The following is a 17,236-nucleotide window of genomic DNA, read 5'->3' on the forward strand; positions in this document are numbered from 1 at the left end:
AAAAGTTGGTAAGTTTATGTGTGTAGGAAATTTTTTGATGTGATATGATGTGATGGAAAGTTGGAAATAGGGGAGAAACTAAACACGGCCTAAGAAGAACATAGGCTAGTGTTAAGGGCTCTTTTGTAACTCATGAACAAGAAAATTATAGAAGTGAAGTGTACTAGCATCTCAAATCTATGGGTTAAAAAAAACATTGGAAAACTGAAGGAATCAGAAAAGAGAGTTTTTTTTCCCAAGAGGTTGAAGCTCATGTTAGAATTTCTCTAAAATTACTATGTTTTGAGCCAATCCAAAGGAATGTTTCATAGGAATTTTTAATAGCTATTTCTTTGATCCAAATGGCCACAGGAAAATTTTCTGTAAGATTGAATTCCTGTAAAATTACTTTTTTTAAAAAAAAAAATCCTTTGTTCCAAAGGAGCACTGAAACTTGAATGATTTTAAAAGTACAAGAGATGAACAATATTAGATTTTAAAACTGTAGCTGTTTATTAAGACTTATTTTTGTACAAAAGTTCATGCTGCAAAAATAGATTTCCTTTTCTTGACCCACCCTCACAGGCTCAGCTCCTAGCCTCCTACTGCCTTGTCCCTTCCCAGCTGGGAGGTAGGAACATAGCTAAGAGCAGGTACAATAGCAGGCTATAAGACAGCTGCAAACATATTTTAAGAAGATAAATGAGAAGAGAGAAGGGTAGCGGGCTATAGATTTGTAGCCACATGTAGCACGGACTCCAAGACGCAATGTATGTATGACAGGTGGGACCAGGTATTAATAATGTAGTATGTAATTATTGGATGAATGAGCTATTAGATTGGCTATAGATGAATTAGAGCTAGTAGTTGACTATACTATTAAACTTGCTCTAAGCAATGTTACACACTACTTGCCAAATCACCCACACATGAGAACAGATCATCAATAAGCAAACAGCCCATTCTAGATTCCTTCCATCAGCAGCAAGTCCAGTCACCCCCACCATCATTCACCAAACTCCAAAATCCCCAAATCCCAACCCTTCCTTCCCTGAGATATTGAACTATATGCCACTTTTAGATGTGATAATTAACTATTTGCCACTGGACCCACATGTACACATGTAGACCCACATGTCATTAAGATAGGTGTTGTAAATAGTTAATTGCTAAATCTAAAAGTGACAAATAGTTAAATGCCCCTTCCTCCCCACCCCCCCCCCCCCCCCCCCCCCCCCCCCCAAAACACCAAGACACCACCAACTTTCAGTCCCAGCTTCCCTCAGCCATCACACAATCTGACGAGGAAATTGCCAGGGAAAGCTTACCAGGAAGCTCATCAAAAGCAGCAATCTATCCTGTCCCAAAGCTAGCAGCTGCCCCAGAAAATTTACCAGGAGATTGCAGGAGACTAGAGAGCGCCACTCCCAATGGGGAGTAGGAGCAGAGGAGGGAGACACCTCCTCCTCCTCCTGCTTCACCTCCTCTCCCTCCATTCCTCTCTGCTACCATGTAAGCTACTGTACTACTCTTGTGTTCACTGCACATGCTTCGTTTGTTGATGCGCCACCATGTTCTTGGTAGCGACCGATTCCATGGCTTCTGGTTGATTTTTGGGTTGTTTAATTTGTTGTGCCATTTTAGGTTGCTCCGAGTGGTTGAGAACTTGAGATGTTTTTGGGAATTTTTTTTTGCTCTGTTTTTGGGTGTGCTCTGTTTTGTGGATGCTGATGGGGTGTTTGTTGTTTTGCGGATGCAGGGGCGGCGGTGTCGGCGGCGGGAGGGGGTGGTTCCGGGGACCCGTACGTCGGCGTGACGATCGGGACGGCGGTGACGAACCTGCTGTCGCCGTCGGACCTCGCCGAGTTCCTCCGCGCGCAGCGCATCACCCACGTGCGCCTCTACGACGCCGACCCGCGCATGCTGTCGGCGCTAGCGTCGTCGGGCGCCCGCGCCATCGTCGGCGTCCCCAACGACGAGCTCCTCGCGCTGGGCTCCTCCCCGGCCACCGCCTCCGCCTGGGTCGCCCGCCGCGTGCTCCCCTACGCCGGCGCCAACTCCAGCACCCCGGGGCTCATCGCCGCCATCGCCGTCGGCGACGAGGTCCCCACCGCGCTCCCCTCCGCGCTCCCCGTGCTCCTCCCGGCCATCCAGTCCCTCGCCGCCGCGCTCGCCGCCGCCAACCTCTCCTCCATCCCGGTCTCCACACCGCTCCCCTTCTCCGTCGTCCTCGACCCGTTCCCACCCTCCCAGGCCTTCTTCAACCAGTCGCTGGCCAAGTCGTTCATCCTCCCGCTCCTCTCCCACCTCGCCAACACCTCGGCGCCGCTCATGCTCAACCTCTACCCGTACTACTCCATGATGCAGAGCAACGGCGTGATCCCGCTCGACAACGCGCTGTTCAAGCCGCTCCCGCCGTCGCTGGAGATGGTCGACCCCAACACGCTGCTCCACTACACCAACGTGTTCGACGCGATGCTCGACGCGGTGCACGTCGCCGTGAAGAACCTCAACGCGACCGGCGGCGGCGGGCCGGTGCCGGTGCTGGTCACGGAGACCGGGTGGCCGTCGTACGGGGACCGCAGGGCGGAGCCGTACGCCACGCGGGACAACGCCGACGCCTACAACTCCAACCTCATCAAGCACGTCAACGACAAGCCCGGCACGCCGATGCGCCCCGGCGCGCAGGCCAGCGTCTACATCTACGAGCTCTTCAACGAGGACCTCCGCCCGGGCCCGGTCTCGGAGGCGAACTGGGGACTCTTCCACGGCAACGGCACGCCGGTGTACCTGCTCCACGTGTCCGGCGCCGGCGGCTTCCTGGCCAACGACACGACGGACCGGACGTTCTGCATCGCGTCCGACGACGCCGACGAGAAGGCGGTGCAGGCGGCCATGGACTGGGCGTGCGGCCCCGGGCGCACCGACTGCACGGCGATCCAGCCAGGGCAAGGCTGCTACGAGCCCAACGATGTGCGGAGCCACGCCTCCTTCGCATTCGACAGCTACTACCAGTCGCAGGGCAAGGCCGCTGGCTCCTGCTACTTCCAGGGCGTCGGCATGGTCACCACCACCGATCCCAGTGAGTATACCCCTCCTCAACACTGCCATTTCTTCCTCATTGCTTATGCATTTAGGTTCTTTCTTCTTTTCATGTTTTCAGTTTTAACAGTTTTTGATCTGTTCATTCATGTTTGCTTGGAATTGGAAGGATTTAGTAGAAGTGCTTGCGGTTGGGTGATAATTCTGTGACATTGAGTGAGGATTGTGGTTAAGAAATGCACTTGTTAATCAGCTGACGAGTGACAGTTCGAGTAGCTTTAGGATTGACTGGGTCTGGGATTTGCTCATTTGCACAGTAGTTTCTCGTGATCCACTTTAGGTCTATAAAGAATTGCAACTGGCCAGGCCACACTGGAAACGTTTCTCTGAAGATCTGGGGTTTCGATTCAAGTAGGAGAGACGCCATTGTCACGCCCGAAAAGTAGACGGCATTCATTCATGGAAGTCCATTCAGGAAAGTTGTGCGGTTTGTCTTTTAATTGGACAACACAAGCGCACAGGTATTTATTCGGTTGATTGTTAGGAGAAAGGTTGCTTTTCCTTCTAGGTAAGGGTAGGAGAAGTGCAGCAAGCAACCATGTGTGGTTTTATGATTTATCTAGGAGGAAAAGAAATGCTAGATTCATCTAAGATTGGTTCAGAAAAAAAAATAGTTCACTCGTTTGGAATGATTCATCTAAGATTGGTTCAGAAAAAAAAATAGTTCACTCGTTTGGAATCATGTTCTACTTTGCCAGTGTAAGAGGATTCTAGCAAACTCATGATGTCCATTCTTGTTTTGAAAACTGAAATATTGCAGTGTGCATACCGAGTTGCTTGTGGCCGACAAATGGATCCCCAGAACTCAGCAGTGGGGCCTACATGTTAGTGACCCAGTGATGATATTCTTTGTGCCCATAGCAGATCTCTTTTTAATACGACAATGAGTCCATGACCACATAGAATAGGATGAGAAAGGTAGCATAGAGCGGACACAAGCTGAGCTGGATCTGGTTGTAGATTTGTTTGGTACTCTGTAAGTCGGATGGGAGTGCTCAGAGTGTGGAGTAGAGTGTGATGGTTTGATTGGTAACACAAGCCCACAATGCCATTTCATAAAAGAGAAAAGGCACCACAAGATTGCAAAAAAGAATTCTCTTTTCGCATGTGAGTAGGAGCAAACATATGTCCAAGTCACATGCGAAGGGCACAATACACCACCTCACCTGCTCTCTCCATCCCTTTCACCAACTTATCCTTGTATGTACTTTCTTATGCCATTTTGAATGAGTGGTGGATCCAGAATAACATCACAATATATCTGATCCTTAAATTATCAAGCAATTTTGTAATTTACATGGCCTAAAACAATAAAGAAGTCATCCGACCGGGCTGATACATGGAAAGAATTCTGGATTGTATTAGTACGACAGTTTTCGGTCATCTTTCTGAACTGTGCCATTTTGTGTAATGTTTCAGAACCAAATTACCATTTATGACAAAGCTAAATCATGGCCAATGGAGATGTATAAGTAAAAGATCTTATACTCATTTAGTTTTCATAGTGGTCTGTCGCATGCTTCAAAAGCTAAAGTTGAGATCTGTAATCTTTTTGTTGCCCATGATTGCCTATAGTTGCTCTGGCATTGTTTGCTCAATTGCACTGCATTTTCATGTGCAACCTTGTTTGCATTTTGATTGTGGGGTTTGGGCACTGTTGGGTAGCGTGCAGGAATCTTGGGATGTTGCCTTTTTTGTGGTATTAGTGAATCTCATCGAGGTCTTGTTGTCATGAAATTTATCATCATTATGATGTGCAAGTACCAAAAGTAGGCTTTATGGAGTTATCACTGTGTACCTGTGTTTTGTGTGGAAGTCCTGCCCCATCTCCAATATCTCAACTGTGTTTTCGATAAATTGTTAATCTCAATGTACCATACCAATCATGGTTCGACAGTATTAACGGGGGAATGCATGCAGATAGTTACAGTACCGCGTATATATAGCCACTGAAGTCATAATCTGAATGGTAATGGATCTGTACTCCTGTAGAGTGCTCAGTATAGAACATGCGGTGAGCCAATGAGGCATTAGTGCCAAATGGTGAGGGAATGTCCTTACCATCGTGCCATGTCATGAGAATTGCGTTGAGCTAACAGGGAGAACTGAAGTACTGAACTGTTGTTGTGGCCAACTACTAGCAAGTTTAGCAACTGCTTTGGACAGTGGCCTTGCCTGTACTAGAGAAAATGAAAGGGGGCAAGTGAAAAGCTAAAGTGCATGCTGGAATCTTCTGGATCTGGATGTCATCTGGACCTTTCGAAAATTCGTATGTGGATCCAGAGTCAAGACAAAGTATAATGAAAACAAGTGGCCAACTGGTGAGTATGCTGGGGAGCACGTATTGTTGTCTGGTATGGGAATACCACTATTACTACATGGACACATGAGTACAGTACAACAAAATTAACTAAATTAACCAAACTTGCCTGATGTTGAGGCAATCAAGAAAGCGGCATAAGTGAATATATAACCCACGGAAAAGTGAGCTAATCCCACCAATCTTGCTTGCACAATGGAAAACACACATCTGTATGGTTTTATCCAAATTTTTCTTGACGTATTTTTTTGTCATATAAAACCATTTTGCGAACATGGCTAACACGTATGAAGTCTTGGCTGTGAGAGTCTAGTGATTCTGTGTATATTTGCTTACCTGTTTAAGGAATTGACTGGTACAAGAAGTACTGAATGGAAGCTCTGAATTTAGTTGACTGACATACTATAAGTTAGGATACCTTTTAGGCTGATATTCAATAGGATGTCTCAGACTACCGCAGGTAATGATAATTTTGTCGTCCGTAGTACTGTGTATTGTGCTCTGTTTTGCAGACTAATGATGTATACTAGAAAAACTAGACATTGTTCATTCATATGGAGCTAAGAATTCAACTTATTAGTATTAGAACTTCTCTTTGCTGTCCTATTGTATCAGACCTATTGGCAAAGTTCTAGATCTACTGCAAGCCAACAGCATGGCTGTTCTGTGATGAGAGGTCAATGTTTCCCATGGCATGTGCTAGCATAGTTTCATGGGCTTAACATCGCTGCAAATTGATCTGGGCATTTTCTGCTTTACTGGTCCTCAAGGATCCTTTGAGTGGGTAATTTTGTACCTAGTCAGATGATTATTTACAGGTTCTAGTACAATGACCAAACAAAATTTTTCTTCAACTTCCCCGCAAAAAAATAAAAATAAAATAAAAATTCTTCAACTTTTCACACCACTCTTCAGAATCACATCACATGGTGTAGTTTTCTTTTCAAAGTAGAAAGGTAGGAATGGGTGACACTGTTTTGTACATTCTTTGTTTTCTCGTAACCATTTTATGAGCACCTGTTTAACATTTCTATTGAGTTTTTTTAAAATATTTTCCTAACAGACCTATACTTTTTGTTGTGCAGGTCACGATAGCTGCATCTTTCCAGGAAGGTATATAGCTGAATATCTTCTCCGTAAAATTTATTTTTTTCATAGCAAGGTATCTTAGGGTAGAAAAGAACTAACCACTGAGTGCCACAGAGTAGGGACATAACAGGGTAATGTTGGGATATGATAAAACAGTAAAATTATAAATGTTCCACGAACCTTCTCTTTACTTTGAAAAAAAAAAAACTGTTCGATGCACTTATAAGTAGGCCCGTATAAAATGCTAGGGAACTTTGCTAAGCAAGAATGCTGACAATTTACATTTGCTTCCATGTGTTACGAGAAAATTTAACAGCGAACATAGTTTCTACTGACCATTCTGAACTTCTGAATTGAAGAACTAGTTAATATGCTACTGTTTTCTTGACTTAAATAAATCTTTTGTGCATATCATACTTGTATTTCACACAATACCTGGACTTGTGCTAATGGTGCAAATTATTACCATGCAGCAAGCTGTTGAGCAACGTCACCAAATCTGACGGGGCAAACACAACCACTGCGCAGACGAGTGATGCAGAGGGCTCTGCAATATGGAGGCTAAGAACTGGAAGGGAGACAGGGTTCTTGTTCATCCTCCGGTGGTTGTTGAGTTTGTCAGTGGTGCTTATCACGACGAATTCAAACTTTTGGACATGACAAGAGCATGTAGATTGTAACAAAAATGGAATTTTTGGGATGACACTTTAGAGGAGCGGGCAGGGGCTGTATGTTTAGTGATTCTTTATTGTTAGATAAGCGTCAATAAATCATTCTTCTTTTCTAGATAAAGATGTGCATGATCTGCTAAAATTCCTCAACGTCTTCATAATTCACCCAGGGTATGAAGTATACCTGCTAGAATCGGTGGGCTATGGCCGGCTCCACCAGACAAACTCCTTTCAGCTCACATAAGAAGTTTAGAACACACAAGATAAGAAATCAGATCTCCTGGAACATATGATTTTTCATGTTCTCTAGGAAATTATAATTATTCCTGTGAAATTTTTATGTTCAAGGAAGGCATGTAAAGAAGTCTGAAAAAATAAGTATACTACTAGTGATAGTTCATTATCTAAAAACTACCAGTGATAGTTATTTTTAACTTCCTCCAGTAAAAAAGTATGTAATGTTTGATCTTCTCGTGATCTTTGGACTTAACCATAACTTTTACTAGAATAAATTTATGAAATACAATAAGCCTTTAAGATTATATAACTTATTTTCAAAGCAAATATACAAATACCAACTTTTATGTATTCAATGGGTGAGTGTGGGCGTGTTGTGAGCATCTGCGATTATACTATGTTTCTGAAAAAAACACTAACTATTTTAAAATTTGTTGATAGTCAAAGTTATATAATTTGGGTCAAAACTTTTGGCCAAAAACTTTTAGATGTAATTATAGTATAACTGAAGTGTAATTACATTGTAACTACACTGTAACTATGATATAACTTATTAAAACTTGCATTCAACAATAAGTTGGTTAGATAACACTGGGATCTTATGTGTGACATGTGCGAAAAAAATTTTTAGCAATTTTTTCTCTTCATATACAAATCTCGAGACGATCCGATGGTTGCAAATCTGAAAGTTTTGGGGGGAACAAAACTTGCGAAAGTTTTCTAGCAAATCAGTTTTATATTTATAAAGTCAACGCACATATCTTTTGGGGTTGGGCTAATGAGGCCCAAGAAAGATAAGGGCGAACAGGTGGGCTGGCACGGGTGTTCGTGCTACCACTGCCATTGTTGTGGGCATGGTACTGTTGATCGTGCATTAGACCGAAATCAGATCCTCTAATATTACTGTTCACTACGACTGGCATTATAGGATTTAATCGATATAGAAAATGCAATGTTGACATATGCGGTTACTGATGACATAGAAAATATTGTAGTACCAATGCATAGTACTGTGAAAATATCGTAGTCCTCTAATATTGGCGAAAATACAATGAAGTTCACCATCACTTTTGAGCCCATATTAGAGGATCTCAAACGCACTAGACCAACCCCAATCCCCAAGCAGGCCTGCCCATTGCCCGTCAAAACGAAACGATCAGGTACTCAGATTTGAAGGCCCCATCGTTTAGCTTTTTTCCTAATAAGCCAAATGAATTTGTAGGTAAAACTTATATATATATATATGTGTGTGTGTTCTCTTGGTGACTTAAAAGCCAATACTGAAAAAACTACGTTGAAAATATCTCAAAATCAATCTCAAAATTAAGTTTGAAAATTTAAAATTTAGCTTTCTCTTTGACTTATTAGGCCATCCGATAGGAGCATTGAGTGTGGCTGCACCGGTGCAATGAGCACACCAAATCGTGCAGTCAACTGCAAACTACTCGGAAGGCGCCGTAGAACCAGTGCTGTCCCGCAGCTTCCGACGTGGCGCCAATGCGCCATGCACCGGCGGCGGATCGCCCGTGACGACGACGGTCAGGACCACGCCGAGGTGGCAGCTCGGCCTCAGGTGAAGTTCGTCGTAGCAGTAGTCCCTGCGTTTCTTCAGGTAATCAATCCCGAGGTTTTCCGTACTCCCGATCAACTCGATGCCTCCCAGCTTGTAATCCTGCAGCTTGCACACGAACCGGTCCGATCTCTTCTTCAGCGACGAGGCCAGCATTCGCCGTGAAGCCGTTGAACACGGCGAGATCCTCGTTCCAGATGCCGTCGTACGTCGAGCACTGGCTCTCTGGTGCTCCGGCCTCAGCACAGTCCAGGCGTCGACCCAGCCGCCACCGCCGCCGCCGCCGCCGGCCGGGAGAGGGAACGGCATGTCGACGGCGTCGTCCCAGCTCATGTCGCCGCCGAGCACGACGTTCCTGGCGCTGCCCAGCGCGGCGACGGCGTGCTCGGCCTGTGCGTACCGCTCCAAGGAGCGCGTCTGCGGCTGCGCCGCCGGCGGGCCGGAGGAGGGGCTCTCCAGCTGGGTCGTGGCGATGTGGATGGCCGGCGACGACGTCCCCGGGTTGATGTCGGCCTCCACGTAGCCTCTGCCGGTGGACGTGTTGGTGAACTTCCAGCTCGCGGGCTTCTCCATGGGAATCTTGCTCAGCTGCACGCAAGGAAATTCAGTCGATGAACAAACGACATTTCCTCGTTTTCTCAAAATACATGTAAAATAGTTACAAAAACATATTAAAATTGATGATATTGATCCTGAATAAATGAAGTAGAATGTACCAAAAGGCTGCATACCATCATGCAGAAGTGCAGTTTGGTTGCCTGTTCTTCAGGTTTTACTTCTGAGCAGTGGTACTCCTTCCACCCAGGGGCGAAGCTATAGCAAGTTATTGGGGTCAGTAGACCCCGATGATTTCTTCCGAGTCCCTTATACTCCTTTCTATTTTACAGCTATGACCCCGGTCAAAGAAAACACTAGACCCCGATGATTGTTTCGTTAAAGCTCAACTGGTGGCAAGGAACGATACTATTATCAGCTAGCAAATAGAAAATTAGTTAGCAATTGTGATTATATGTCAGTCTACATAGATATACATATACGTTTTAGACTGGCGCTCATAAAGTGGCCCTTATTTAGGATTAATTGCTCCAGTAGCCAACTAATCCTATTATTATTTCTTGATTATCATCACAATTTGGTTGAACCTAATCTCTTAAGTCTGAATTTGAGGAAATTAGAGTTTTGAAATATAAACGTTTGATTTTTCAAGTTCAGTTACATGATCATGAGGCATGAGCCTGGGGGAATATAACAAAGGTGATTTTCACCATATAAGAGGTTGTTATATTCTTTTCCCAAATATAGTAATCTAGTACAATAACGATGTGGTTGTAATTGAGTCCCTGTTTAGTTCCTACACAAAAAATTTACACCATATCACATTGAACGTTTAACACCTGCATGAAGTATTAAATATAGGCTAAAAAATTAACTAATTGCACATATTGCGACTAATTTGTGAGGCGAATCTTTTAAGCCTAATTGCTCCATGATTTGATAATGTTGTGCTACGGTAGACACTCTCTAATGACAGATTAATTAGGCTTAATAAATTCGTCTCGTTGTTTACTGACGGATTATGTAATTAGTTTTTTTATTAGTGCCCGATCACCCCATGTGATACCCTATATAATATCCGATGTGACATGCCAAAACTTTACACCCCTAATCTAAACACCCCCTGATATGTAAAAGGTAACCACTACTACAACAATAGCCTTAAAATTATTAGAAGCTATAGCCAATTGTTAGGATCGTTAATTAATAGTGACCCCGGTGACCATCTATCCTGGCTTCGCCCCTGCTTCCACCACACAAAGCTCTTGAAGATCCTGAGAATGTATGGCGTGATTTCCTGCACATCCGAAGAACATCGTGCAGATAATTCATCTTAGATATTGGAAATGAGGATATTTCTAGATGCGGACAATTATTTTAGCAGATGAACCAACATCAGATCGCTTTGATTTACCTGGAAGATGATCACGTCCGGCTTGTGCTTCTCCACGAGGCTGCCGATGGCCTTCATCCTCGTGTATACCGCAACGTCCTCGCGAGACCAAACGTTGTACGTCATGAACTTTATCTCCTTCTTCGGGTTCTTCTTTCAAGGAAAAATTTGAAAAATCTTCCGTAAGGATGAAGGATCAACATGCTAATAAGCCGGAGTGAAACATGAAGACTACTAGACTTAAGAGATTCAACATTTCTCAGATGCCATAACAATTGACTAGATTTTGCTGCGATAAGAATATATATACTCCCTCCATCTCATAATATAAGGGATTTTGAGATTTTGCTTGCAATGTTTGATTACTCGTCTCATTCAAATTTTTTTAAAATTATTATTTATTTTATTTGTGACTTAAGTTATTATCTACTGTACTTTAAATACAATTTTTCGTTTTTTATATTTGCAAAAAAAAATTGAATAAGACGAGTGGTCAAACATTGTAAACAAAAACTCAAAATCCCTTATATTGTGGGACGGAGGGAGTATATATATATATATATATATATATATATATAGTAAATTTGTTTGGTGCTCCATGGTGCCCGGGCACCATGATTGAAATTTACTATATACCCAATTCAAATGAGTATGAAACTTTTTCAAATATTTAGGTATTAACGTTAACTACTTTACTAACTAGCAACAAAACAATTCAAATTTAACTTTATTTCACAATCCATTATTACATACCTAACTAATTATATGTTTAGATGCTATATACCTAGAATCAAAATCTAACAAAAGCAAGTTTGAATTCAGTTCAAACTTGCTTTGAACTAGTTAGTAAAGTAGTTAACGTTAATACCTAAATATTTGAAAAAGTTTCATACTCATTTGAATTGGGTATATAGTAAATTTCAATCATGGTGCCCGGACACCATGGAGCACCAAACAAATTTAATATATATATATATATATATAACTGTACAGAACAGTGTAATGTGGTAAAGGGGTCAATCGAATTACCATATCTTCTTGGAGTGAACCAATATGGTGGATTGATCGAGAACGTAGGTGATCTTTTGCCTACCGATGATGATCCCCCATAAGAGCAAGGTCAATAACGCAGCTAGCAGCGGGCTGCAGCAACACCCATAGCAGCTAATGGTATAGCTAGTAGGTACAATAGTTGGCTATAGCTAGTAGTGAATACAGGTTCCGGTAAGTACTTTTTAATTTTTAAATCTTATCTCTGACCATGCCTTCCTTTCTAGCCTATCTCCGTCTTTGCATTGCATCGAGAAACACAATACATAGACTTGGAGTCAGCAGGAATGGTAAGCCGGTGACACTGTCTTTTTTTCTGTGCTGTAGCCGGCGACAATATAAGCGCCCGTTCTTCCATCTCTTCTAGTTTCTCACTCTTCCAGCTAGGATATCGATGACGTGGACAGCTATGCAGACCAAAGGCCATATATATAGACTGGAGTAGTTCGGTTCAAGAAATGGAGAAAGAATTAAGCCTTTGTATTTAATTGTAGCAGGTTACCGAAGAGGCACCTATCTACTCTGCAATCTAGGAGTACTAGTAATTATGGAACCAAAGGGTCCATTGATCGCGCTAGATTAATTCCGTGCCCATGGCCCTATGCCCTGATGGTAGTACTAGGGTCCTGTTTGAAAGATTAGCTTAGGGTTAATTTTGAGAGCTAATGTTTATTCATAAATTGGTAGGCTAAACATTAGCTTAGGTGATATATTTGGATCCATGGACTAATTCAAGGCTAAAAGGTAGAGAGAGTAGAAAGAGAGGGGAGAGAAGGAGAGAGAGCTACTTTTTGATGGTCCCCATATAAAATTAGCTCCATTAACACCTCTTGGAGGGGCTAATGTTTTGAGGGGGGCTAATTCATATCAGTTCAAAATTAGCCCACCTGTTTGGATCCTTGAGGGCTAATTTGAGGCTAAAAGGTGAGGGCTAAACATTAGCCCATGTAACTAAACAGGGCCTAGGTGTCTTGGATGTGCAAGTAAGAATGGAGTCATATGTGGGTAATAAGGTGGGACCCATCTGAAAAAAATACCCCAAACATGAGCCATGCCACAATTAAAAAATAGGTAGGACCCACCACAAAGTGTTATAACCTGGTAGTAAGCTTATGAGAGCAGGTACAATAGCAGGCTATAAGCCAGCTGCAAACATATTTTAAGGAGATAAATGAGGAGAGAGAATGGCAGCAGGCTACAGATTTGTAGCCAGCTGTAGCACGGACTCCAAGACGCAGTGTGTGTATGACAGGTGGGACCAGGTATTAATAATGTAGTATGTAACTATTGTATGAATGAGCTATTAGATTGACTATAGATGAATTGGAGTTAGTAGTTGACTATATTATTAGAGCACGTACAATAGCAGGCTATTAGCCAGCTATAAACATATTTTAATGAGATAAACGATGAGAGAGAAGACCAGCATGCTACAGATTTGTAGCCAGCTGCAGCACGGACTCCAAGACGCAATGTGTGTATGACAGGTGTGACCGTATATTAATAGTATAGTAAGCAACTATTGTATGAATTGGCTATTAGATTGGCTATAGATGAATTGGAGCTAGTAGTGGGCTATACTATTGAACTTGCTCTTAAGCTTGCTCTGACTTGGTAGTAGCTATTTACTACTTCCACAATGTATCTTACCTAGTAGCAAGAATATTTTAATCCATAATACCTACTTTTTCACTACATTGTGGATGCCCTTACTTGGAAAATGTTAGATATGTAATTTGGTTTCTATATTTCATAAAAAAAGGAAGAACTGAACGGGATACTATATATTCTGCATTTCTGCTGCTCCGGTGGCCAGAGCGCGGAGAGATAATAACGTCTTCAGTACGTTGGTGCCAATGCACACGCCTAGGACTTGATTAGTGTTTGCAGATCGTATAGCTACATGCTAATTGAAGAGCACATAATTGATGATTAGAACTAGGTAATTGATTTGCGCGTCTTTCCATATATCTATATGAGATTTGCAGGTGATTGTGAAGACTTCTAAATGAAAAATTGATCGATGTGTCTCTGTCTCTTTGTATGGATTACTTTCTAAAGACAATAGAGATGGATGGACGTATAAATTCTAGTTTTGAAATTGGAGTCATCCATCATATAGGGGTATGTGTGCAGGCGTGCAGGAAGATATAACCAAAAAATAAAGAACGGTTAATCACGATGGCTAAAGAAAAATTACTAAACTGCCCATGTTTATGTTAATCCAATTCCTAATCTACTCTTTGAGAATCAACGTGTGGATGTTTAAGTTGAGGAGAGGTACCTTGGGTACCTTCCAATCACTGTAAAAGGTCTCATAAATGTAACATTTGGGACTGCAATATTTTGGACTTGCTCGGTTAGGAAGAAAACCAAAGGATTTGGATTACTAGGAATTAATTTCTACGAGTGCTATTTGATTCATATGAATGTAGTTATAGGGAAACCAAAGAAAAATTTTCTTTCGTAAAAGTTGTAGATATAAAATATAGAAAAAAATTATCCACTTAAACCTCTTAAAAATTTCCTATGAATTTAGAGTGTGCATGCTTTCCTATTTCTCAACCTTTCCTATTCCTAAATTCCTATGTTATGAAATTCCTCCAAAACGAATAAGATCTTAGAAGGAATTCAAACTTATGAAAAACAAATACTTCCTCATTTCAAAAGTCTAAGACTTATTCTATTTTTTGGTTTTTCCAAAAGTCTAGAACCAATTTGTAGTCGGATGAGTCTCCTCTGACGTAAAGTCAGAGGAACTTTGTCACTGACATGTGCGACCCACAAAGGTTAGGCCCACACATCAGTGACCCACGTCCCTCTGACTTTACGTAAGAGGAGCGCGATCCTTTGTAGTCACTATATATGCGCTAAGTTAAGTTGTTGATCGGAACCCAGGAAACCATTTTATTACTTATTGGTCACATGTTTATTAATTTTGTCACATTGTGAATGAATTGATTACTCCTTGGTCTTGGTGCCAAAAGAAATATTAACTCCTTCCCAAATTGATAATCATATCTCTACTATTATAAAAATTGAAGATGTTTTTGCCGGTATTTGCTACGTCATCCGTATTTGAGTCGGTTTTTAAGTTCGTTCCCTTTGGAAATATAGATATGTGTATGAGTCGGATTTTAAGTTCGTTTGCTTTTGGAAATACAAAAGAAGTCGTATAAGAAATTTCTTTAGAAAAACTTGTATGCTAACTTGAGATGAAAGTTGAACTCCTAATTACAGCTCATGATTTTCTTAAAAAAAATCCAAGCGAATTCCCACAGTAAATTTTATCCTAACTAAATCGTATAAAAATAATAAGATTAAAATATCATTCACACGTTGCAATGCACGGGTATTTTTTTCTAGTAGTGATTAAAAAATTTGACTTTAGAAGAAAACTAGCTGGGTGACCCGCGCAATTGCGCGACTAGCACCCAAACAAACTCATATATTTTTTAGTATGATTTTACTTAAAATTTATTAATTAGCTATCTCATTGTCTTAAGATTTTAAAAGACCAAACATTATCATCCCCGTGTTTCTAATTATATCATTTTTAAAAGTCACACCAGTTAATACCCCTTACTTATGTCATCTCCTTCAAAGACCAAACATTATCATCCCTGTGTTTCTAATTATATCATTTTTAAAAGTCACACCAGTTAATACCCCTTACTTTTGTCATATCCTTCTTTATTTGCTTGCTCGATCTACCACTATTTCTATTCATTCTCCTTTGAATCTTTAAAAATTAGATCTTATAGTTTTTTGAGTTTATTGTCTCGTTGGGTTTTGCTTTTATAATTTCTAGAAGTCCCGTCAAACGCTGCCATTATACTCCTCTACGGCCCGTCCACTCTCTCTTCTCCTTATTGTCATTGGGATTTTAAAAATCAAACATAATTATTATTATTCGGTTTATTTTTTTACTTTCTAGAAGTCCCGCCAAACCGTCAGCGACTTTGCCATTGTGCTCCTATATGGCTTGCCCGTTGCCTCCCTTCTTTATTGTTATTGAGATTTTAAAATCGAACATGATTATTATTGGTTTTACTTTTTAGAAGTTCTGAACCTTTAAAAATTGGACCATCTAGTTTTCAGAGTTTATTGTCTTGTTGGGTTTCATTTTTTTATAATTTTTAGAAGTCCCGTCAAACGAGGCCACTATGCTCCTTTACGACCCGTCCGCCGCCTACTCTTTATTGTCATTGTGAATCTAAAAATTGAACATAACTATCTTTGGAATTCATTTTTTATTTTCTAGAAGTCCCGCCAACCGTCGGCGGCTCTGCAACTAGATTCCTATACACCCCGCCCGCTGCTTCTCTTTATTGTTATTTAGATTTTAAAAATCGAATATGATTATCAGTGTGGTTTATTTTTTTTATTTTCTAAAGTCCCGGCAACTGTCTTGCCCATTTGTCTTGCCCATTTGCTTCACGGCCTGTTTGTCGTCTCTCCTTTTAATCGTTATTAGGATTCTATTTGGTGTTTTATTAACAGTTTTTATATGTCGTATCAACCGCCACAACTCTACTCCTTTATAGGCCTGTTACTTACTTTATCTCGTCATGTGTTTTAGATGGTCTTTTCTTTCAATATTCTTTATTTTTTATAACCAATTTTAGTTATTTATAAATTGTACTCCTTATTGAAATCTTCTTTTTCTTTTTCTAATTTCAGAATTTATTTTTTTTTCATATTTTAATTAATATCGTATTGTGTCCTTTTAATATTTTTATTTTTTATTTTCAATTTCAATTGTTTCAAAAATGTATTCCTACTTGAAATCTCTTTTATTTTTCTAATTTTGGATATTATTTTATTTTTTATTCCGAATTTTAATTAATCTCGTATTGAGTTCTTATATGAATTCTTCTTTCAATATTGCTTACTTTTAATTCCAAATTTCAGTTAATTTTAAATTTTATTTCTACTTAAACTCTTTTTTCTTTTATTTTCTTTTTTTGGTAATTTCGGATTTTATTTCATTTTTATTCCGAATATTAATTAATCTCGTATTGGGTTCTTATATGGACTCATCTTTCAATATTCTTTATTTTTAATTCTGAATTTCAGTTATTTTTAAATTGTATTCCTACTTGGACTCTCATTTTCTTTTCTAATTTTATATTTTATTTTATTTTTATTCCGAATTTTGATTAATCTCGTATTGAGTTTTTATATGGACTCTTCTTTCTATATTGCTTATTTTTAATTCCGAAATTCAGCTATTTTTAAATTGTATTTCTAGGTGAACTCTGATTTTC

At 40.6% G+C, this 17,236-nt stretch overlaps 2 protein-coding genes across 2 annotated transcripts; one reads left to right on the forward strand and one right to left on the reverse strand.

The window, feature by feature from the left end:
- The first annotated feature begins 1,225 nt into the window (after positions 1 to 1,225).
- LOC127779598 (glucan endo-1,3-beta-glucosidase 1-like) lies at positions 1,226 to 7,590 on the forward strand. Its single transcript, XM_052306411.1, has 4 exons — positions 1,226 to 1,491; positions 1,739 to 3,061; positions 6,487 to 6,514; positions 6,964 to 7,590. Exons 1-4 carry the CDS (start codon positions 1,410 to 1,412, stop codon positions 7,148 to 7,150), a joined length of 1,620 nt encoding a protein of 539 aa, XP_052162371.1. The 5' UTR covers positions 1,226 to 1,409; the 3' UTR covers positions 7,151 to 7,590.
- Positions 7,591 to 8,839: 1,249 nt separating this feature from the next.
- On the reverse strand, positions 8,840 to 11,042 carry LOC127780249 (uncharacterized). The gene is made up of 4 exons (XM_052307175.1): positions 10,938 to 11,042; positions 10,778 to 10,820; positions 9,700 to 9,770; positions 8,840 to 9,556 (listed from the first exon to the last, which is right to left on the reverse strand). The coding sequence occupies exons 1-4, from the start codon at positions 11,040 to 11,042 to the stop codon at positions 8,840 to 8,842; spliced, it is 936 nt and encodes a 311-aa protein (XP_052163135.1).
- Between the last annotated feature and the right edge of the window lie 6,194 nt (positions 11,043 to 17,236).

This window comes from Oryza glaberrima, chromosome 7, assembly GCF_000147395.1.
Source record: "Oryza glaberrima chromosome 7, OglaRS2, whole genome shotgun sequence".
Classification (NCBI taxonomy): domain Eukaryota; kingdom Viridiplantae; phylum Streptophyta; class Magnoliopsida; order Poales; family Poaceae; genus Oryza; species Oryza glaberrima.